The 24,712-nt window shown below is 38.3% G+C and overlaps 1 protein-coding gene across 2 annotated transcripts in view; it reads left to right on the forward strand.

Moving 5' to 3' along the window:
* Positions 1-1,097: 1,097 nt before the first annotated feature.
* The window catches only part of lgr6 (leucine-rich repeat containing G protein-coupled receptor 6), a 368,527-nt gene continuing 344,912 nt past the window's right edge, over positions 1,098-24,712 (forward strand). Inside the window, exon 1 of one of the 2 annotated variants that reach the window (XM_072277748.1) lies at positions 1,098-1,174. Coding sequence is in view for 1 of the 2 variants with exons in the window: in XM_072277747.1 (XP_072133848.1) it covers positions 1,325-1,512 (188 nt within the window). In the remaining variant the exon portion in view is untranslated. Of the gene's footprint in view, positions 1,175-1,234; positions 1,513-24,712 lie in introns of those variants that run through there. The other variant, XM_072277747.1, reaches the window with a different exon arrangement.

Raw genomic sequence — 24,712 nt, forward strand, 5'->3', positions numbered from 1 at the left:
CGGTGTTTCCAATCACATTGTTCACAATGGTCCTTCTGGTGTTCTATGTGCCCTTCACCCCGTAACCAATCTCCGTCCAACAGTTAAAATCTAGTAATCCCTCAAATTATCTTTCTTTTGTATATCACATATATTTCACAGTTTTTTGTGGGGTATAAAAATGTATCCAGAACAAAACTAACATAAAAGACACTCGAGATGGGCAGGGAATAAGGCAATAGAAAACAGTGTCTATTTGTGATACAAGACTGTGGGAGGATATAAATATGTGTACATTTGTGCGTGTTTGTGCGTGTGTGTGTGGGGGGGGGGGGTCGTCACAATTCTATATTTCATCCTGTATAATTAAACAGGCGCCAGTGTCACTTAGTTATGAAACACTGCTCTCAGATTAATTATTTCAAACCTTGCGCGCTTCAATCGAATCTCAAATAAATTCAGGCGGGAAATTAAAGGTTTTAAATCTATGCAGTGATGTCAGAATCTCCACATGAAGACTGCATATGAAAATACAGAAACAGCGTGGTCGTATTATTCTCTATTCTGATCCGACCTGACATTTCCGACTGAGGATTTGGGTGCCGAAAAAAAAGGTTATTAGGAAAGAGAAATTGCTCTCTAAACCTCGTCCTCTCATCAGGGTAATTCTTATCAGCAAGTTTCTAATTGTTAACTATTACAGTATGTATATTTTGGCGCCAATCGTCCAGTCATGCACCAATTGAGTCGTACAGTTTCGAAGTACATTCATGCAAAGGATTAATGTTTAACTTTTTGTCAGTAGTCTTGTATCTGTACGCTGTACCGTGCATTTGCTGCATTTAAAACGTTTTCAGATCACGTGCTCATTTGAGGAAAAAGTTTTCCAATGATAATTTAAGTCTGACTTCTCAGATTCTCACTTAGAATAAAATAGGCAGTGAACTGGCTCAGTTAATACATTACTATTTTTATAAGCAATGAAGTCAGCTAATGAAGAGACTAGAGCTGATTTAAATGGTGGCGAACATTTTTGTAAGGAGAAATAAATGAAATTGAAGTATTTGGAATGCAACTGTAAATAATGTATTGGTGAATACTATCTATCAAGAAATCATCCGAAGTGTTGAAGAAATTATAGCTCCGCCCACAGCGATCAATCATCTAACTTTAGTGCGCGACGCCAGCCAATAAGGTAAGTGTGTGTTTGCCCAAAGCCACAATAAGTAAATGCGGTGGCAGCGAGAGCGGACTGAAGTTTGCAGAGATCTGCATCCACACACGTGTGTTGCTGTAACTGACATCTGTGCCGACCCTCCAAAGGCTTCCGTCAGATCACAGGAGAATGTTCCTGCCCTACTCGGTGCTTATCCTCGCTGCCTTTGGGTATGCATGTGCGACCCAAGCGCCAACGAATCCCCCATGCCCACCTCAGTGCCACTGTGAGGAAGATGGCATTCTACTGTGGGTCGATTGCTCAGAACTCGGGCTTGTGACGATACCGGAGAACATAAGCGCGCTGACGTCTTACCTGTAAGTGCATGCACTGTTGCTCTGATATACCTATTAGAATAGTATAATAAGTTCTGTTGCCGTTTCAATCTTAGCCCGACCCCCAGTGCTCCAGCGGAGAACTTGATGTTAAAAAAAACCTAAAGCATTTCGGAGAAAGTAAAGTCTAGGAAGCTGACACACGTCGATTGAGAGATCCTGGTTTTTTTTTTGCTTAACGAACAACTTTTCCCACAGCGCTACTTATAACAAATCACAGTCCAGAAAAAAAATAGACTATTGCGTGCTGTACCTAATATGACAAGGAAATAATCAAGATATATAGAGTGGTGATGGTGTTCGTGTGAACTACTGCACAGATATATCACGATGGTACGCACTGACTGAAAAGAGGGCGTGAACAGGTTGATTCGTGCAGTTCAAGGGAGGAATTAAACGCACGTTTGTAATATAGTTACTTTTAGAGCTGTGAGAAATAGCTGCACAGTACAACTAACGAGTGAGCTATTTTGAAGAGTAAACGCTGCAATTATGGGCCGAATAACCTCTTTTGTGACTTTATTTATTCTCTAGTTAGCATATCAACGATGACTGCGTCTTGCACATATTTTATGATGAAAACAACTCATTATCAGAATTTCTTGTTGATTATCTCAAGATCTGAATCACGTATCAGGGTCATCGACTAACGATAGACTTATAACCCATCTCATATGAAGATCTTAGGAATTCTTCGCATATATCCTTATTGAGACTAGTATTGAATATCTGAACCGTAATAGTGATAGCTTCCATGACTAAGGCTATTGGGAGTTAGTTAATAACTGTAGAGGAGTAAGATATCCAGATGAGACATCAGATAAGTTATGTTTATCGGGTACTGGCTGAAGAAGTTATTGATTGAACACAATTCCTGCGAGCTACGGCTCACAGCTGCCAGAATGCACGCTCGATTTGCTGGGAGATTTTCTTCAACCTTGTTTGGATGCGATATACTGAGGGCTCTGAGCAGAGGCGAATAATATTACAGTTGTAGCCGTTTGTTGCCACAAAACAGATTCCTGCTGAAATCAAACTGTACTTTCCTTATTTCATTGTCACGAAGGGAAACGAATGTCCTGTGCCAAAAATGTTTTCCAAAAAAAAAAGTAATTACTTGCTTCCGTCGGTTGGTTAAAAGGGAAAGGAGGATAATTTCCGCCCTGTGCTTAGAATTTTAAATAGCTGAAACTTTATATGAAAGACAAACAGGCTGGAGCAACACACTGACATGCAGAGCAATACACTGCACATCAGAACGCTTTTTATAACTGTCCATTAACGTTGCACCTGCCAGGAATATTAATCCGGCTCTTTGCATAACTCATAAGCAGCGATCTTAATACCAAACATATATTGAAAATTGTCTCAGAGTGATCCTCCCAATTTCAACGAGCGCCTACTTTCCTGACGTCGGCCAATGGGCTGTTATTTTCATTAACAGTTAAATCACGTTGGTACAATACATTTTCGGAAACGAGTGACAACGTGATAATTAATTGCGCTTCAAATGTGCCTTTACTGCTGATCTGTGCAAATTTCCCTTGACCTCAAGTGGGTTGCTTTGGTCCACATTGGCCAAGACACTTGCCTGGGTGCAACAGATGTTAAAACATTTCAGGTGCGAATGTAGTCTTCCGCGGCTGTCTTCTATTCGTCATTGCGAGCAAATTTTGCTGGTTGTCTTATTTGCAGTTTTACAGCGCGTTGATCAAAGGTATGGAACACCCAGAATAAATTAAACCGACTAAAGATTAACAAATAGAAATACCAAACAGAGAACGTCAGGCAGTATCACCTGCCTGAATGTGATTAAAATAGATCTTGGGGTCGGAAGTCTAACAGTTCGTCCAGTAATAAACAGAGCCCCTATACCGCCACCCCCTCCCCCCATTCAGTGTAGAGCGGCAATGAATTTTGTATTTTTCATATAATAAAATATTCGAAAATTGAATCCACTTCATAATTCATTGTGTACCAGTGAAAATTAAACAGAAGCCATACGGTTAAAACTGCGTGATTATGCTCTCAAATATGTGAAGGCGTCGTTTCTCCGTGGTGTGACACCTCAGTAAATATATCTAGACTGAGAAGAGCCGATGTCTTTCTCATTCATGCTTACACTTTTTTTTACTTGAGGGCTTATTCGATTTACATACTAAAAATAAACATTTGCTACGTATTTGCACAGAAGCGAATAAATCAGCCCGGGGCCGTCTGAAGCCTGGACGCTTTACTTAGGGAGATCAATGAAGATGTATAGCTGTAATTTATATTTGAGAATACCCATTCAAATTCCGGGAAGTGTACAAACAGCAGTGGAATCGTCTTTGGTACCACACGCACATCTTATCAATCAGTAAGTTTAGGCTTCAGACACTGACACAGTCGAACCCACCTGTGTTCTTGAATGTTCATTTACAGAAAATGTTTAAAATCTGAATTTTGATTTTATAATTTTAAATCAAAATCGAAACCTCTGTACATTGCAAATTAAAATAACCTTGTTTTCCCATTTAAGCTTTCAAATGTATTAGAATAATTTCTTTCAAAGTGTTAATTTTCAAAATGTTATAGTGAAATGATGAAGTGCCATCAATACATAAATATTTTGGTAGAAGCAAAGCAAAATTAAAAATTATTGGGCAATATTATTGAAAAGTGTGCATCTCATGGTGTATAATTAAATAGTATCGTTTCTCTGAAATATGGCAACACATACCCTTCTCATGCCTACCCTTCACCACCATCTCTACTAACCAACAGTAGGTCATTCCTGACGTGGTAAACACGTGCAGAGCTACAGGTATCTTTTATTTTCTGAAAAAAAAACTATTCCCTTAATTGAGCTGTGCACTATTAGCATATTTTAATAAACACTGATTTAAAGTATGCAAACAAAAACAATCAAATGTCATAACAGGTCTCCAAAAGTATTTATAGCAGTCACTAAATGCAATCATTATCTACTGTCAGGCAGTATATTTAGATTGCGTTGAAGTGCACAATTGCTCTTGGGTTTGCAATGATGCTAATTGTTACAAAAATTGAAACTCTGGATCAGAGGAAGAGGTGATCTTCTGCTGTTTCTGATTCATTCCTGGAATGTGACCTGTACAGTTATTGTCCATGCCTGATTAACGTTGGACAGATACAGTAGTACTAAGTTCCATTCTTGAACCACAGTAATACCGCTGCTGAAACTTCCACCACATTGCTGTTAGGATTTCGAGTCAGCAATCATGAAGAGTTCATGATATACACGATGGCCAAATTAGGTATTCAGTAGGGAGTAAGCAGAACACAGCAGTCTGTACTGTTGAAGGCATTTGAGATTACATAGTTATGGATTTGTAATTACATAACCTCAAATGTGGCAATGCATCATGCAGATGGTGCACACTACATCCAGAATGAACAAGTGGCAAGGAAATTAATACTTGTGTTGGATTAGGTGCCTATCAAGTAGAAAGTTTAGTCCTGGACAGTAGTGAGATTCCGAAGGATTGGTCGGGAAGCATTCACTTCAGCAAATGGAGTATATTTCATCACAAGCTTAGCCTACACCTTGTTAATGTAAGACAGCATTTGAGAATCAGAATGCTGCTACAGATTGCAGTTGCAGTTGTAACTGGTGTTTTGGCCACTGATGATCCAAAACAGATTGAAGATAGAGGATTTGAAAATGTTAATGCCTTTGAAGGATGCTATGGTGGTGTGCCTATTAGTGCTGATGCTTCTTAGCTCAGCGATCTCATGTGCTGTTACACAGAATTTGCACATTCTCTCAGTAACTGGATTGCTTTTGGATGTTCTCAATCCTTTCCATATTCCAAAGACATGCTAGTGGGTTAATTGGTTGTTGTAAATTGTTACTTACTATAGAATAATGGTAAAATTAATCAAATGAGAGTTGACAAATGTATGAGAAAGAGTAAATTGCAGGCGTATAAGGAAATAAGGAGAAGGGGGATTAATGAGATTGCTCCTGAAGAGTTGGCTTGGATCTGATTAACCATGTTACCTCCTTCTGTATTATTTTAAATATAATACAAGAATGTCAAGTACAAATTGTTCTGCTATCTTGTGCTGGAGGTGGCTATTGGTTATTACTTGAATGTTACTTCCCATTTATCAACACGCACAAAATGCTGGAGGAACTCAGCAGGCCAGGCAACATCTATGGAAAAGAGTACAGTCGTTGTTTCGGGCCAAGACCCTTCATCAGGATCCTTGTAGGCACTTGAGATTATGTAGTTATGAATATATAAGTACATAACCTCAAATGCTGCAGTGCATTTTATGGCCTTGGACTTCCCATTTATCAGTCTTGTTTGAATAGCTTTCAAGATGGTTTTAGTATTTGAAAATACATAAGTGAAAATACCATGCAGTTATCAGTAAATATCCCATGTGACGAAAGGCTAATTGATGAAATAATTGAAGATGTTTGATCCAAGGACATTTTGCCCTCTGCATTTTCTGCAACAATATTCTTGTTCTTTGATGACAGGCCTCCAATATGCACAATCATCTTTCATTGTGCTAGTGATTAGTCCAATTAGTAAAAATACTTCTCCCCACTGGCAGACTTAGTTAATTGCTTAAGCCGATCTTGAGGGATGTTGTTCTCATCTCTTCTGTGCAATTCAATTTCTTTCACTGTTATTTTAGGAAAAATAGCAAAGCAGTCTGGAAAGAAGTGATTCTGGTCTAACTCAAACTGAACAATGGTCATTGGAATATTTATAATTAAGTTGTTAGCACAATTGGTTAACAGCGTTTTACTTCAGTATGTGGATATTAAGAGCTGATAAAGTGTAATTGACTTAGTAAAGCATGGGCAGGTGTATACAAACATAAAAATCTTTATTTTACATGTAGGAACAAAGTTCAACAATTTTCAAAACCTTTAACAAGTGACAAGATCATTTTGTTCTCCCCTTATTCACATTTGGATTGGAATCAGCAAGTATGGTGTGGGCACCCTGATTGGTGGCTGGGTTAAATTCAACGTAAAGTTATTAACAAGATACACACATCAAAGTTGCTGGTGAATGCAGCAGGCCAGGCAGCATCTATAGGAAGAGGTACAGTCCACGTTTCGGGTCGAGACCCTTCGTCAGGACTAACATTATTAACAAGATGGAAGGTTTTCATAATACTGCTCATGTTTTAGAAAATCAGAAATAGTTCATTTTTTAGTAACAATAGGGATCGGGGTATTGAGGAAGATTGAATTTATTGGATTTAAGAAAAAATTATGATACAATTATAAAACGAGAGAAACAAGTCTTTTGACAATACTGTTCATTTGCTTCAATGAAGACTTTTATTTTAGACTAATTAAGTAGGGGTTGTAACCATTCAACTACAAGGTTTTGAAACTTAAAACCTTAAGATAAATTAGTCATGTGAAAGGTTTACACAGACTTAAGAGATACTGCAGATGCTCAAAATCTTGAACAACAGGCACAAAATTCTGGAGGAGCTCAGCAGGTCAGTCAGCTTCCATGGAGGGAAATGACCAGTCGATGTTTCGGGCTGAGACTCTTCATCAGGACTCACATATTTGAAATGTTATTTCAGAAATTGTTGTTATTCAATATTTTGTAACATAATAAAACTATGATTTTATTGTTAATAGAGCATGTAGCTAGCAAGCTCAATTTCCCTTGGCCAGTTAATTTGCTTATGTACGAGATTCACAGCACTATAATGGGTATCTATGTCCATCATTATGCTGAATTTGATCATACCAAGTACTTTGCTGTGCACCAAACACATAAGCAGAACATGCCCAAGTATTTGTACTACAATTTTTTTTAAAGGCAGACCTTTTTGAAGATGTTCCCTTTGATGTTACAAAAGTCTGCGCATTGCAAAAAAAGTTAAACTCAGCTACATTCTTTGAATTTTATTCTCAATTTAGAAGATAACTCCAATTGGTAAAATATATTTTAGATGAAGGATGGTGATAGATAAATGTTTGGATTTGCTATGAATCTAGGATAAGAATACGGTTTGGCTCGGCATCAGAGAATTCCTTCATTATTGTGACTGCAGCTGAACACAGACTTGGAAAATACACGCTAAACAAAAAGGAACATCACCTCAATAATGAGCTCAAAGGTGTACCTTTATATAGGTGCTAGCAACCTGTTATCAAGTTTAGCACTTTGCTATGTGCTAAACATATGCTGATGTGTTAATAGCCCATAATAAATGTGCTCCATATCATTTATAATCTAAGTCTTTGCATACATTGCCAAGTCTGCATTAGAGTGAAGTAGATACAGACTCTATTCTTTGGTGTAGTTGTGGGGTGGGGGGGTGGTAAGCGATGGATTTGGCAGTGCAAATTTTTCAACTTGGTATTGTAATTGAACTTTCATTTCTTCAGTTGAAAATTCAACTTCCTTAACAGGAATCAAATTCTCCTGAGGCAATAAGGAAGATTGCCACATTTATTTGATGTCCCTGCACTGGCATCCATATTCCATAGCTGTCTGACTTACAGGATTCAAGGACTTCCTAGTGTGGTGGAAGAAGGTGATGCATTATGTTGAAATGTTATCGCTAACACTTGATACTCTATTGTCTTTTCAAGTTGTGGGGTGTGAATCAAGCAAATTTAAAGATATGTAATTTCTGGTCATGTACTTCCAGCCTGCTGAAGAGCAGGTGCTGAAATAGGCTGCCCACCTGTCCCTAGAGGTTTGAGTGAGGCATAGCTACAGAACTTCCACACAGTGAAAAGGAAGTCTAGATAAACCACAGTCTTATACTACTCAATTATCCAGGTCCTATGTCTGGATCCAATATAACTTCTTTTTTAAAATTGAATCCACACTACTCCAAATTGCTCAAAGTTTTATAGGATCATAAATTGATCAATTTCTCATTGTTGGACAATTTAACTGAATCAGAATTTAATGCACTAGGTGGCAGCCTATTCCATATCTCAGTTCCTCAATGGCAGTGTTTGTTTCTAATTGTAATTGTTTATAATTACAACTGCATTTTCTGGTGCACTGATGGATTTTGCGTAACACGTGTTTATTTAAGAATAGTTTGGAACACTCCTTAAAAACTGTTCCCTAATAACAGTGGGTTTTGCCTTTTTATCTCTTGTAACTTAATGCTTAAAAATATGGAATACTTCATACTTTCCTTTTATGTCTTCATCTCAGAATGTTTCCTGTATGGGCTCCCCATAATGAATATGAAAATGACTTACTTCGGAATATTATTTTCTACACTTTTCTATATATTTAAATATTTCTTTTTCTCTCTGGCGTTACAGATATCACACTGAGTTGTGGCAGCACATTTCTTCTTTATAGGAATATTTTGCACAAATCTTTATCACAACCCATTTTCCCAAGTAGCATATAATTTTGAAAAGTTATATTTATTTTCCTTAGTGGTAGTATTTATCACTTTCCAGTAATACATCTCATTTTATCTGCTTAATCACTGTACATGTTTTAGAATTGGGCCTCTTTTGTCTGAATCCTTTACTTGTCCACACACGTTTGGAATGTATAGATAGATCAAAATCTTGATGAATATTTCATTTTTAATTATTTTATCAAGATTTTCTATAAATATTTGGAACAAGACTGAACTTAGTAATGTACCAAATCCAATCTTGGGTGTATTAAACAATGAATCCATTGTCAGGTTAGTCTAATTAAATTATAGTTCGAGTTGAAATGAAACTTATTAGAGCAGAGTCCATAACAATGATTTTCATGTTCATGTATAATTGTTGAGGGAGTTTCGAGAAATCATTTACGTTTTCCTTTCAGGTGGTAAAAGTCTGCAATGAAAATATTAAGTATAGGATGTATAATTGTCCTTAACATCATACACAGTACACAACCTTAGAGTCATTCAATTTACTTAATGACATTAGTAGCTTCTTCCTGGTACTCACAAATAATAATGACAGTAATGAAGGAAACAGGAATGTGTGGAATTTAAATATAAACATAACTGACATTGATGAATAAACTCATGCAGATATTCTCAATCTCAGTCTTTAGCGTGCTCCTTCAGCCTTGCTACTTTCAGCCAATGACCAGTTTTTCATAGATGCCTACATCTTAAAGAAATAGAATTAAGAACCATATTCAGTAAAGTGGAGATGATTGTTGGTAATCTTACTTCAATGTTCACATTTCAAGGTAGAGTTCTTGACCACAATAGTATAAGACCATAAGACATAGGAGCAGAATTAGACCAATCACCTCCTCAAGTTTTCTTCATCATTCCATCACGGCTGATACATGATCTTCTACATAATGTGAACTCAGCAACACTTCTGGACAAATGTTAAGCAAACTAGGACAATCTACCATTCAGAACAGCAATCTACAAGTCATGTGATGTGTTCCATAATAATTAAAATGATTTGTTGTATCATTGTAGTTTCACCATTGGTAAATGATACACATACTATCTTCAGATAGTGCTTGAAAACTTGGTCCAAAATGTGCAGTCAAAATAATGGCAAAGCTTCATGGAACTCTGTGTTATTTCTGTGTAATTACGATTGCCACTTCAGGCAAAGGGAAATGTTGACATCTATTGTCATGGTAAATGTAATTATTACCAGAAAGTCTCTCTGTCAATGAAAATACATTTTCACAACATATGGTTTCTATTGGAGCTTTATTTTTTTTACCATTTTTCTATTTTCTTTTTCTTTCTTTCACTGATTTGATAATATATTTGGCATTTTAACTTGTACTTTTTAATTGAGATCCACTGTTTTTAAATTCAGTCATACCAGGGATTTCCAACCATTTTTATGACATGGACCAATTCAGTTAAGCAGGGGGCCATGGATCCCAGGTTAGGAACCATTGGGTTATGCAGTCATCGCTGTTTACTTGAATCTAGGTGCCAAATAGAGGGCAAAGTGCAAAATCCTAACGGATATTTTCACCAAAATGTCACAGGGATTTAATGGGGAAGAATAAGCCATTATGACAAACACTATTGGTAAGTAATGTGATAAAATATGTTCATTTTATTAATTTATCTGGCTTAAACATTTAATTATAATTGCACTACACACAGCTGGGGCCATGCATCTTTACTATATTTCATAACTTGCAACATTTTGGGGGCCCCTGCTCGTTCTCTCATAATGTTCACTGTAAAGTTTGGTGGTCTTCAGATCTATTAATTATTTGGAATTTTTACATCTATTTAGTGCTTTTATAAAATGTTATTCTTTTGGATTTAAAATCATATTGGAGCATTTCCAGGTAAATTTTATTTCAGTAGGACATGGAAAGGCAGTGGAAACAATGTCACTGAATATTTTTAGGACCGTGATCAATTGATATTTCGTAAAGATTGAAAGATTAACATGGGTATGCAGGAATTCAGAGTTGACATTAAAGTCAGGTTAACTATGATCTGGTTAAATAGCAGAATAAACTTGAGCACCTGAATAATCTATTTCTGCTCCTGATTCGTTTTTTTTTTGTTGCAACATCATCATAGTCACTCTCAGGAGAACTGGGTTTCTCCAGCCCTGCTCTAGACTGCTGCCCCACAGATGTAAGTCCTAATCTGGAATGCAACCCCAGGCTCCAAAAGCAACATACCTTCTGAAAAACTCTACTGCTCCTCGTGCCCTCCCCTCCCCCCATATTATAAACCTCTTCACTGATTCTCCAATTCCCTGATTTTATAATCCTTCAAAATCCATCGTTCCTTCAAATCCATCCTGTGATACCCATAGTTCCCACACCTCAGATGACCCTGCCACTGATCCCACAAGCTACTGATAACATCTTCATATATCCCAGGTCACATTTACCCATGACCTCTGTACTCACTAAGCTATATTGGTTTCAAGTTAAGCAACAATTTATTTTCAAATTGTTCATCATTTTTGAAATCACTCCATGGTTGCTTATCTGTCCATTTTCTTAATGCCAGCCCTGTGACATTATATTATGTTTCAACTCTAGCCTCTGGCAGATCCTCATTTAGAATCCCTCCACCATAGGTGACATTGTCATGGGCTTCCAAAGTGTTAAGCTTTGGACTTTTCCTTCCTAACCCCAAGATGCTCCTTATTCCCTCTTTAAAGCAGTAAAGCTTTCCTTCAAACTTATCTAGAACATAGAAACCTACGGTACAATAGAGGCTGTTCGGCCCACAAAGCTGTGCCAAACATTTCCTTACCTTAGAAATTAACAATGATTACCCACAGCTCTCTATTTTGCTATGCTCCATGTGCCTATCCAGGAGTCTCTTAAAAGAGCCTATCGTTTCCTCCTCCACCACCGTCACTAGCAACCCATTCCACACACTCACCACTCTCTGTGTATAAAACTTACCCCTGACATCTCCTCTGTACCTTCTTCCGAGCACCTTAAAACTGTGCCCTCTCGTGCTAGCTATTTCAGCCCTGGGGAAAAGGCCTCTGACTATCGACACAATCAATGCCTCTCATCATCTTATACACCTCTATCAGGTCACCTCTCATCCTCTGTCGCTCCAAGGAGAAAAGGCCAAATTCACTCAATCTATTCTCATAACTTTTCCACTGTTACACTTGAGTGGTCCTATTCTCTTAGGTCTTATCCTCTTGCTCTTCACATACTTGTAGAATGCCTTGGGGTTTTCCTTAATCCTATCCACCAAGGCCTTCTCATGGCCCCTTCTGGCTATCCCAATTTCATTCTTAAGCTCCTTCCTGCTAGCCTTATAATCTTCTAGAACTCTATCCTTACCTAGTTTTTTGAATCTTTCGTAATCTCTTCTTTTCTTCTTGACTAGATTTACAACAGCCTTTGTACACCACAGGTCCTGTACCTACCATCCTTTTCCTGTCTCATTGGAACGTACCTATGCAGAACTCCATGGAAATATCCCCTGAACATTTGCCACATTTCTTCCGTCCATTTCCCTGAGAACATCTGTTTCCAATTTATGCTTCCAAGTTCCTGCCTGATAGCCTCATATTTCTGCTTACTCCAATTAAATGCTTTCCTAACTTGTCTATTCCTATCCCTCTCCAAAGATATGGTAAAGGAAATAGAATTGTGATCACTATCTCCAAAATGCTCTCCCACTGAGAGTCCTGACTCCTGACCAGGTTCATTTCCCAATATCAGATCAAGTACAGCCTCTCCTCTTGTAGGCTTATTGTGTCAAGAAACCTTCCTGAACACACCTAACAAACTCCACCCATCTAAACACTTTGCTCTAGGGACATGCCAATTGATATTTGGGAAATTAAAATCTCCCACCACAACAACCCTGTTATTATTACACCTTTCCTGAATCTGTCTCCCTATCTGCTCTTCTATGTCCCAGTTTCTGTTGGGTGGTCTATAAAAAAACACCCTGTGAACAAATGTTTGGTTATCTACTGGAGGATGTATTGTACTCCAGTGTTGGCCCATTCTAAAATAGTGCCATGGTAGTATGCATGGCAGAATTTGTAGTGACTATATATTTGTTGAGGTGCTTTGAACAAACAGAAGCAAGTCTCTGCTGCTTCCACTTGATGTTCCCATAGTACATAGTACATAATACATAGTACATCAACTTGTATGTGACTATAACAAGGAATCTGTTAAACCTATCAAGACTACAAGCATCAACTGTGCTCTCCAGATAAATTAAATGCAAATATTTGTTTGCTGATGGCTGCGCATTTTCTGCACCTTCTGGAGACCTTCACCTTATGGTGTATAGGTAGCCAATTTCTACCAGTGACTAAAATTTATGTAAATAATACTAAATTAATGTGTCATCCATAGTATTAGTAGCAAATGAAATACAGGAAGGCACACCTCTGAAAAGAAAAATCTGTGTGAAGTTTTTCATTAGTCTACAAAATTGATTAGTCAATGCACTAGGAAAGCATTATTACCTCCACAACAAAGACATTTGCCGTTAGATTACATCCTACACATGCCATAAATTTAAATTATTCACTTATTGTTATCCTTGAATGACTCATAAGAGCATGAGTTTGCTTTAGACTGTAGTGCGTGATTATATTATTAGCTTTTACAGTATCATATCTATAAGTGAGTAAACAGATAATAGAGTTCAACAGCTAATGTGGTATATAGAACACCTTGCAGCAAAATAACAATAATTTCTTAGGTATCTCCTCAAGTTATTTTAATACATTGATTGTGAGATGGTGAAGTCTGCCAGCTAGTTCTTAAATACACTTTTAAAGCAGATCAATTTAAGACACATTAGCACACTCAAAATATTGAAGGAACTCAGCAGGACAGGCAGCATCCTGTACCCCCGAAAATAGGGTTTTATTTTAAACTATTAAACAGACCCAAAAAGACGTTTGTTGTAATTTAGGCAATTAAACTTGAGGAAATGTAAATATTAAACTCTACCAGTAGCAAGCCCCTCTATAGCAGTAACATGTTGTTGTATTATAAACTCATTGGTGAACGGAATTATTTACAGTTAGTGGGATCAATGCATTGGCCAATATCTGTCCCATTTTTGATTCATTGCTAAGCAAAGTACAACACATTCTAATCAGTTCTGTGAAATAAACTCTGGTGTGCATTGTGAGAGCTCAGTGTCTCAATTGAGATAAATGTTCTCAATATTGCACTGCAGCCTTGGTACAAATGATTTTTTTAAATGGCATAAAACTGTCATGTCTGTATCTTTTTACTTATTAAGTGTAATCGTGAACTATAGCCAGATCAGAAATGCTGATCAAGTCAACTACTGCAGTTCTCAAAGAGAACTCTGATAGGCCAATCAGATGGTTCACTGCTGCTCAACGATAGAACACAAAAAAATCATATGTACAATTAAGAAACATTTTTAAATAGTAGAAATACTGGAGTCATGATGATCTTGATGAAGTCTGCTGGAGAGGGACCTTTATACACATGCTGTCCTCCATAATTCAAAGATCTTTTAAAATCTTTTTAAATATCTGAATTTTGTTGAGATTTCTTCACACTCATGTTATTTAATTCTGTGCTTGAGCTGAAAAGCTTCTTGTATTTGTTTTAGCCATTGTCTTTAGACAGGTCAAAAATGAAATATAACAAATGCTCCAATATATGGTGTTTGTTGAGGTTAAGTTGGTAGCAACTCTGCTTCTCAATCAGTAGGCAATAGTCAGAAATAAAGATAGAAAAAACTATAAGTACTAAGAGATTATACAGTATACCTGGAGAGGAATTGAGTTAATGATTTAGGTCAATTTTCTTGTAATGCAATAAGACAAAATTAGAAGTGAAACAAACATTCATAGCTTCAAAGTACATTTATTATCGAAGTATATATGCTGCATAGCCCTAAGATTCATCTTCCCACAGCTAGCCGCAAAATAAAGAAAGAAATCTGTGGCGCCTGTTCAAAGAAAAATATTACACTCCCGATGTGCAGAAAAAGAGCAAGTTGTGCAAACGACAAAAAAAAAGTGAAAAGCACAGAATATAAAACACCAAACCACAAATCATCGAACCAGTCCAGGCATGTTCAGTTCAGTTCAATCTAGCTCTGTGTCGTTCCATGTCAACCATACTTGAACAATGTTTATTTTCTAAGACGGGGAGTTATTCGTCCTATCCAGGTCATTGAATTTATTTTTGAATTGGCATCACTGAATAACAGATATCTTGACATTTATCACTTCACTGTAGAACTTTAACTGCTGCATTTTTTGAATAGCTACAGCAATTACACTTCAAAAATAGTTCCTTGACTATAAGATGCTTCATACTAATGTGAAGGTCACATTATTACTGCTAGCCTTTATTTATTGGTGTATTTAACATTGATCATGTCTATTATGTTTTTGTGCCAAAATCCTACATAAATTGGAACCTTAAGTGCCTGTGTTACCTGTGTTCCGGGAAATTTTATCAATTCCTTTAACTTTGTAGACATGGTAATAAGTATGGGAGGATTGTATTATCCAACTTTCAACTATTGTTATTCTTAGTTTGTTATCTGAGCTAATGAATCTTTGTTTCAGGAATTTTACCATGTTGTTTTAAAGGAAAGCAAGAATAAAAGCTGATTACGCAAATTTGGCTTTAAGACAAGATTTGTTAGTTCTGTTGCGCCTTTCTTGCCATATTCAACTGAACAACTCTAGAGGTAACAAAGATTTGCAGTGTAAAAATATGTGGTAATGTTTTAAGTTCCTAACATTTCTTGTTACCTGTTAAGAATCAATAACAAGTAAGTCAGTTTTAGCGTATTAACTAGGATCTAAAACTGGCAAAAAATGTTCAGCCATTTCTAAGTCTCATATTGACCCAAGGTGCTTAAAACTGGCATTACAGAGTTTACTTTGGCCTGAAACAAAGATTGATCACTTTCTCATGGGAGCAAATCATTTTCATTCTGTTCATTAATCATCTTCTCTGGAGGGCATATGTGAAACATTGCTTCAGTTACATTAAAATTCGGCTCCTGAACAAGCTTAATTTCAATGCTGCTATAATTGTATGAGATGGAAATGAACAGCAGCCAAAATTCAGCATGTGTACCAACAAAAACACTCGCAATAACTGCATTTGAAATTTTTGATTATTTTTCCAAAATGTGCTAAGCTAATGATTCATTATTCCAATAGTAACTAATTGAAAATATTTTTGTCGATGTCTCAAAAAGTGTTTGCCATAGTCACTTCAAACTGCAAGATTAATTGTACCCAATTGTAATGAGCTCATATTGGGATGTCAGACAAAATACTGATGAATATCATCCAATAATAACAATTTTGCCATATGTCACATCAGTTTATAGAATGATTAAAAAGATAAATCGAGGAATTAAAGCTTCCAAAACATTAGATACTGCTAATGGAATGCAAAAGACAGTTAAATTTATTTGTTGCATTTATATCAATTTCATTCATTTGTGTTCACTTAGATTCTTGATTATTTTCAATAATTACAGAAAATGTAAAATTCCTATTAAAGGTGAGTGGAGCTGTGATTTCAGGAAAACTTCATTCATGTGCACTTGGCAAACGTGTAAAGCTGCATTTTCACCTTTATAAGAATACAATATGAAAAAAGTTAGCAGCTAATTGGTTTTGCTGATACATTGTGGGATTTGGGTCTTGCACACGTAATTGCAGGTGTATATTATTCACATCAAGCTGTTGGTTTCACTTATTTTTTTTCAATGCCAAAGTCTGGGTTGGAAGGATGGAAGTAATATTGAATAAGCAGTGAATTAACATTTCAAATGGAAAATTAGGGATAGGTGTCACACTTAAAGCAAAATAAAATTGCATTCAAAATGCACATGTAATTGCTCCAGTTAATGTTTTTGCTAACATTCATTTCAATGACAACAAATATTTAAGATTTAACATTTTTTTGGGATAACATTGTTAAGTCTATTAAGTCTTCATGCATCATAATCATTCTATGGAATTGACAGCTACTTTGGGATTCCCCCGCATGCAAAAGGCAAAACTCTCAAAGTAGTTTCACAATGATTCAATGGCTGTACTGCTCATTGGATCTGGAGTTGGAGAGGTCTGCAGCTAGGAACTTGGAAGAATCCACTTGAGAGTTTGATGTCATTGAAACCTTGCATGTCAATTCACTGCCAAAAATGATCTTGTGCCATGTCTTTATCTTTATATACATGACATCTGTATCTTTTCCAGTGAGGTTCAAGGACTCCCCTCATCCAAATTTGAGGGAGTTGAATGACCTCAGGAATGTCTCTGATGACTTGAACATGTTATTTTGTTGGTTATTATTTCATAAAACCTTTGATATTTCTGATCATTTTTCTCAGTTACTCTGTGGCTTATAGATGTGTCTTTTTAAAATAAATAAATCTGAGTTTTTGTTCATAATGTTTGGATGTGCAAAGATTTTCAGGTGTTTGAAACTTTAATGGGCCAAAGACGTGGTTAAGGTACCTGCCAAGTCCTCTAATTCAGTGAGTGGGTAGGTTGGTTTTGATTTGATCACTAAATGTGATGTTCCATATGACATAGAAGACCCTATTCATGTGTAGAGTCTTAGCAAAAAGACTCCTCCCAACAAGACTGGAAAATTATCACTGGGAGAATCAGCATCTAATCATCTGGGAGATTAGATATTTATAAACTGCTTGCTGTGAGCTGTCAATGTTCACTGTTGACTGCAAGATCCAAACAGAAGTCTTAATTCAAGTCAGATGATGTAATGAAATAAATATTTCTTTTCCTCCCCAACTTGGGGAATTTTCTTTGATTACTTATTGGGTTGATCTTCCCGGCCAAAATCACTGCCAGCAGAAGCTTTGCGTCCGTTCTTACCTGGTTTGGATATGGAAGGCTCGTCTCACTACACTGTAATATCCTGCTCTCAGGCAGCAGAGTTTCTGGAATAACAAGGCTTCTACCTGAAAACTGAGGAAGTTCATTCAAACCCCTCGTAGCATTCATAGGTAAATAACTCTCACTTCTTAATGAATGATTTTCAATGGTCTTTTATAAATATGTTTAAAAATGAAGTGGATACCCTATTAACTAATTAAATAAATGTGATTTAACTTCTGTTTTCCCTCCTAATCTGAAGCTACACAACTCCCATTGAAATCAAGGAGTTTAAAGACCTCATAGTATCCAAGAGGTAGTGAACTAATTGACTTGATGTTTTATGTCAGTAAGCATGGATCTTCTGTGTTTAACAGTGCAGTCATGGACCTCTATGACATACTGTGGTTCCAATGGCTAAATGCCAGCTATTTCATTCAGAATTGTCAACACTTTCTAACAAACTCTGGAACAATTGAAACACAAGTGAATCTTCACCATAAAGCATATTTTCAACCAAAAAAGATCTTCTTTTTTTGAATAATGATAACAAATTAGTGAAAATTAAACTTCAAAGTTATGACCTACAAGTCCATTGACATATAGAGACATTAGATTGTGCAGCTTACCAATAATTTTAGTACTACAGTTGAAAGATTGTTCAATGCTATCTGTAAGGAGAACTCAATAATATTATCAAAAATAAAACTACCCAATATCAAGGTAATTCCTCTGCTGCTTTCCACCGCATTGTCCAATCCAGACCTACGTTTATTATTTAAGCATTCAAAGTCTATTGTGCCAATCGGTGAAGAGCAGACATTTCCCCCACTGGTTACCATGGTGCCAAAAGTGTTCTCTGTGTGGATCTCCCAATAAGTTCAGAGGAATAACTCAAGGTTCAAAGTAAATTTATTATCAAAGTAATTTTATGTCACCATATACTACCCTGAGATTAATTTTCTTTCAAGCATTCACAGCAGAGCAAAGAAATACAACAGAATCAATGAAAAACTACACACAAAGGCTACCACTATGCTAAAGAAGACAAACAATGCAAATACAAAAAATGTAAATAAATAATACAGAGGAAATGAGTTGAGGGTCCTTGAAAGTGAGTCCATAGGTTCTAGAACCAGTTCAGTGTTGAGGTGAGTGTAGTTTTCCACACTGACTCAGCCTAATGGTTGAAGGGTGATAACTGTTCCTGAACCTGGTGGTGTGAGACTTAAAGCCCCTGTACCTCCTTCCTGATAGCAGCAATGAGAAGAGAACATTTTTTAAAAATTTCAAAATATACTTTATTCAAAAATAAAATTATATACAATAAACTATTCAATGACTCCCAATCCTTTATATATGTTTCTCTTATGGTCTCTAGATATCCATACTTTTGGCCACCCATGTGGCCCTCCGTTGGTTCACCTTACCACACCATTGTTGAGGGGTATACTCCCCAACACCAGACCCCTCCCACTTCCGCGGGTGAAGAAATCTATACTGTGGTCCTTCCCCACCGGGTCCTTGCGGTGGCTGCACCAAGTTTCAGTGCGTCCCCCAGCACGAACTCCTGCAGCCGAGAATGTGCCAGTCAGCAGCATTCTGCCATGGACGTCTCCATGTGCTGGTAGATCATCAAGTTTCGGGCCGACCAAAGAGCGTCTTTCACTGAGTTGATGATCCGCCAGCAGCACTGGATGTTGGTTTCCGTGTGCGTCCCCGGGAACAGCCCGTAGATCAGAGAGTCCTCTGTTACGCAGCTGCTGGGGATGAAACGTGGTATTAGCCCGTCCATCCTCCTCCACACCTTCTCTGTGAACTTACAGTGTGCAAAGAGATGGGTCATAGCCTGGATGATGGACTCATTGTTTTTTTACACCAGGGATTACTCTATTTCCACCCACCACTAACTGCCCACTGACAACAAACACACTTTAATTTACATGTCTCTGAGCAGATTGGCAGTTTTACTTGGCTTTGACTGGCACAACTGTAGTTAGAAACACTTCATGCTCTTACACTTTCCATTCATGGCAATGTGAACCCAAATACCTCATCATAATTGTAGAAAACAAATGATGGATATCCTGTTTGCTTGCATACGCTGTTTCAACACCCTCTAAAGGGGAAAATGATTGAAATATGAATCACTGTGCACTCTTACATGGAATTAATATTTCCCATCCAGGTGTTTATAGAGGGTAACCATGTGACCCTTGGTAGGTGTCCTCTCTTAAGATATCACTACTTGCATGTCAAAGAGAGAATTTTACTTTCTGGACATACAGAAATCACCTGTACACTTTTTCCTCTACTCTGTGCTTGCATCCCAATGTTCATTTGCAATAAATTAACTTTAATGCAGTTAGCCATCTCAGCAAAAACTATTTGCGACTTGTCAAAAAAAATGGAAGTTTAACAATGATCAATTCTACAATAATGACAACAAAATACATTTACAAAACACAATTAACTTTTAAAGGCAGTTAGCTGAACCTTTAGCAAATACAAACATAAACCAACACAACTTTTGACAAAATATTCAAGAGATTAGTGAAAAATGAAGGTGGGACTTTCTTACTTTTCAGTTATGGTGACTGTAAGAAAGGAAATCATTTGCAAATTGTAAACACAAAATACTCTGCAGATGCTGGGGTCAAAGCAGCAGACACAACCTGCTGGAGGAACTCAACAAGTCGGGCAGCATCTGTGGAAACGAACAGTCAACGTTTCGGGCTGAGACCCTTCGTCAGGACTGAAGAGGGAGGGGGCAGGGGCCCTATAAAAAGGTGGGGGAAGGGTGGGAAGGATAAGGATGGTAGGTGCCAGGTGAAAAACCAGTAAGGGGAAAGATTGGGGGACCGCTTCATCGAGCACCTCCGCTCCGTCCGCCACAACAGACAGGATCTCCCGGTTGCCACCCACTTCAACTCTGCTTCACATCCCCATTTGGATATGTCCATACATGGCCTCCTCTACTGCCATGAGGAGGCCAAACTCAGGTTGGAGGAGCAACACCCCATATAGCATCTGGGTAGTCTCTAGCCCCTTGGCATGAGCATTGAATTCTTAACAACTTCCGGTAAATCCCTCCCCCTCCCTTCCCCCATCCCAGTTTCACTTTGCCCCCTCCTCCAGATGCCTATCACCTCCTTCATGGTTCTGCCTTCTTCTACTACGCATTGTGCTTCCCCCTTCCTTCTTCACCTTTACTGCCTATCCCCTCCCCCACCCCTTTATCTTTCCCCTTACTGGTTTTTCACCTGGAACCTACCAGCCTTCTCCTTCCCACCCTCCCCCCACCTTCTTTATAGGGCCCCTGCCCCCTCCCTCTTCAGTCCTGACGAAGGATCACGGCCCAAAATGTTGACTGTTCATTTCCACGGATGCTGCTCAACCTGCTGAGTTCGTCTAGCATGTTGTGCATATCATTTGCAAATCATCTTCAGATATTATAAACAATTGAACATGTGATTGCCTAAAACTGTGATCATGTGACATCATATTTTTGAGCATTCATTGTTTCATTTTCAATGAAAAGTAATCTTTGCCTACTCAGGAACTTCAATGATTTACGGAGTCTGTGATTTTTTTCTCTCTGTGTCCAGCACACTCCTGATGCACAATGCGGAGCAGAACTTAAACATTTGCTCTGCCTTCTAGGGTAGTGCAACTTGAATGCCATTTCCATAATGTACACTCACTCACGTGGCCATCTCTGTCCATGAGCCTCTGTCCAGTGAGGCTTGCAACATTGGGATACAGCTGAGGCTTGACCTAAACATGAACAGTCAGGGCAGTTTGAAACCTGTGGATTCCGCTCTGGGTCCATCTCAAAGCAATTTTGTCACTGAAGTGTCTCACCAACTAATCAGCACTCCCCAACACAATGTCATCAGTGATCCCCAATACCATCCCAAAGTTATCAAACTTTCTCCCATTCCACCTGACATACTGATCACGTAACTACCATGCCTCCCCATCCACCAATTTCCTTATCAAACATTTCTATCTGCTAATCTTTCAATCCAAGCAATCCTGCTGCTGCTCCTCCTCCAGCAGAACCACCAATTTCCATCTCCCTTGATTACCTCTTCTGCTGCCTGCTATTTTTCTTCTCCAATGATCTTATTTCCTTTACTCCGAATCAAGAAGTCAGAGCTATTAAGCAGGTTGCATTACTTCATTACACATTTCTACCTTATTCAAGATCAATCCATTGTAATAGTTCATGACTGGATGTAATTAACTACCTTTGTATTTAAATCTGTGTATCAGTTAATCTCATTTACAATGTGTACCTGGAGTAGCCTAAACCTGTGACTTTCTTCACACTTGCTGTAGTCAACTTACTGTCAATAGTTATAAGATCAAGATTCAATGATTAACATTATTTGCCTTGTACAATTACATATACAGTGGATGCTGATTAATTGGGACACATGGGGCCCGATTAAGCAAATTTTAATACAGAGCCCTCAATTAGCTAAATTTTCATGGAAATGGTAAAAAAGGTATAAAAAAGATAAAGTACCATTTAACTGAGTAACAAATTATGCATTTAAATGGAATATAGAACAAATTTGAACACTACCAATAATACTGCAGTACCATAAACTGTTTATTAGGTCCTAATAGTTATTGATGGAAGAATTGTATGTTGTATGTTGCTGTGTTCTTTTGATTGACTAGATGAACAAAAACAGTGGAGACACCAAGTGCAGATAATGCTTTCAACAATTGCATGCTCCAAATCTTAATTTTTATTGTAAAATTCAAGCTGATTATCGGCAGGATTCAAATTATTCGTAGTTCCTAACTTGATGAGGTAGTGAAATTGTATCATTTTCGCTCCCGGCCACCTCTGCCTTCTCCAAACCTGGATGCTTGAAACTACAGTAGGCAAAACAGTTCTGAATTGTTCTCTTTTTCACATCTCACCAATTTTAATGACAAAGATCACTGTTTTTGAACGCAAACACATGCAACTGACACTATTTCAAAACTATAGCCTAATGACTCTCACAGCTATCTGGACTATTCCTCTTCTCACCCTGTCTCTTGCAAAAATGCTATCCCCTTCTCGCAATTCCTCCATCTCCGCCGCATCTGCTCTCACGATGAGGCTTTTCATTCCAGGACGAAGGAGATGTCCTCCTTTTTTAAAGAAAGGAGCTTCCCTTCCTCCATCATCAACTGTGCTGTCAAATGCATCTCCCCCATTTCACGCACATCTGCTCTCACTCCATCCTCCCACCACCCTATTAGGAATAGGGTTCCCCTTGTCCTCACCTACCACCCCACCAGCCTCCGGGTCCAACATATAATTCTCTGTAACTTCTGCCACCTCCAACGGGATCCCACTACTAAGCACATCTTTCCCTCCACCCCCCCCCCCGCTTTCCGCAGGGATTGCTCCCTATGCAACTCCCTTGTCCATTCGTCCCCCCCATTCCTCCCCACTGATCTCCCTCCTGGCACTTATCCTTGTAAGTGGAACAAGTGCTACACATGCTCTTACACTTCCTCCCTTACCACCATTCAGGGCCCCGGACAGTCCTTCCAGGTGAGGCCACACTTCACCTGTGAGTCGGCTGGGGTGATATACTGCGTCCGGTGCTCCCGATGCGGCCTATATTTTGGCGAGACCTGACACAGACTGGGAGATTGTTTCACTGAACACCTACACTCTGTCCGCCAGAGAAAGCAGGATCTCCCAGTGCCATGTCCCATTCCCATTCTGATATGTCTATCCACGGCCTCCTCTACTGTAGAGAAGAAACCACACTCAGGTTGGAGGAGCAACACCTTATATTCCGTCTGGGCAGCCTCCAACCTGATGGCATGAACATTGATTTCACTAACTTCCACTAATGCCCCACCTCCCCCTCGTACCCCATCCGTTATTTATTTATTTATATACACACATTCTTTCGCTCTCTCTCCTTTTTCTCCCTCTGTCCCTCTCACTATACCCCCTGCCCATCCTCTGGGTTTTCTCCCCCCACCTCCCTTTTCTTCCTCCCTGGGCCTCCTGTCCCATGATCCTGTCGTATCCCTTTTGGCAATCACCTGTCCAGCTCTTGGCTCCATCCCTCCCCCTGCTGTCTTCTCCTATCATTTTGGATCTCCCCCTCCCCCTCCGACTTTCAAATCTCTTACTAGCTCTTCTTTCAGTTAGTCCTGACGAAGGGTCTCGGCCCGAAACGTCGACTGTACCTCTTCCTAGAGATGCTGCCTGGCCTGCTGCGTTCACCAGTAACTTTTATGTGTGTTGGTTGAAATTCCAGCATCTGCAGATTTCCTTGTGTTTGACTATTTCAAAACTGTTTGCTCTAAGCATGGTGTAGTGTCCACACAATTTAATGGCCACACAATTGCATGCAACTGATGTTGGTTAGAAAGTATTCTGCAGCAATTTCCTGCCCTAATTAAATTGCATAGTGCCCTAAATAAACAAAAGGAATCACACCTATTTTCTCAATTAGTTTTTGTTCTTTAAGAGTTGCCCCAAATAAGTGGCTGCCCAGATTAACCGATGGCCTGATTAACTGGAATATACTGTATTAGCAATTTGCTGTGGCGTGTTGCTGCGACATGCAGCAAAATGCAACACCCAACAATTAGAAGAATAAAGAATTATATAAACATGAACTTCGAGGTTAAAGTACAATTATGGAATAAAATGTACATAAATACATAATTACTTGCATGTATCTACAATCTAAACAGTATTATAAAAAAGTGGTTTAAAGTATTTCGAACAGAGATGAGGAGGAATTTCCTTAGCTACAGGGTGGTGAATCTGTAGAATTCATCGTCAATGACGGCTGTGGAGCCAAGTCATTGGGTATATTTAAAGCAGATGTT

Source organism: Mobula birostris, chromosome 14 (assembly GCF_030028105.1).
Source record: "Mobula birostris isolate sMobBir1 chromosome 14, sMobBir1.hap1, whole genome shotgun sequence".
NCBI lineage: Eukaryota > Metazoa > Chordata > Chondrichthyes > Myliobatiformes > Myliobatidae > Mobula > Mobula birostris.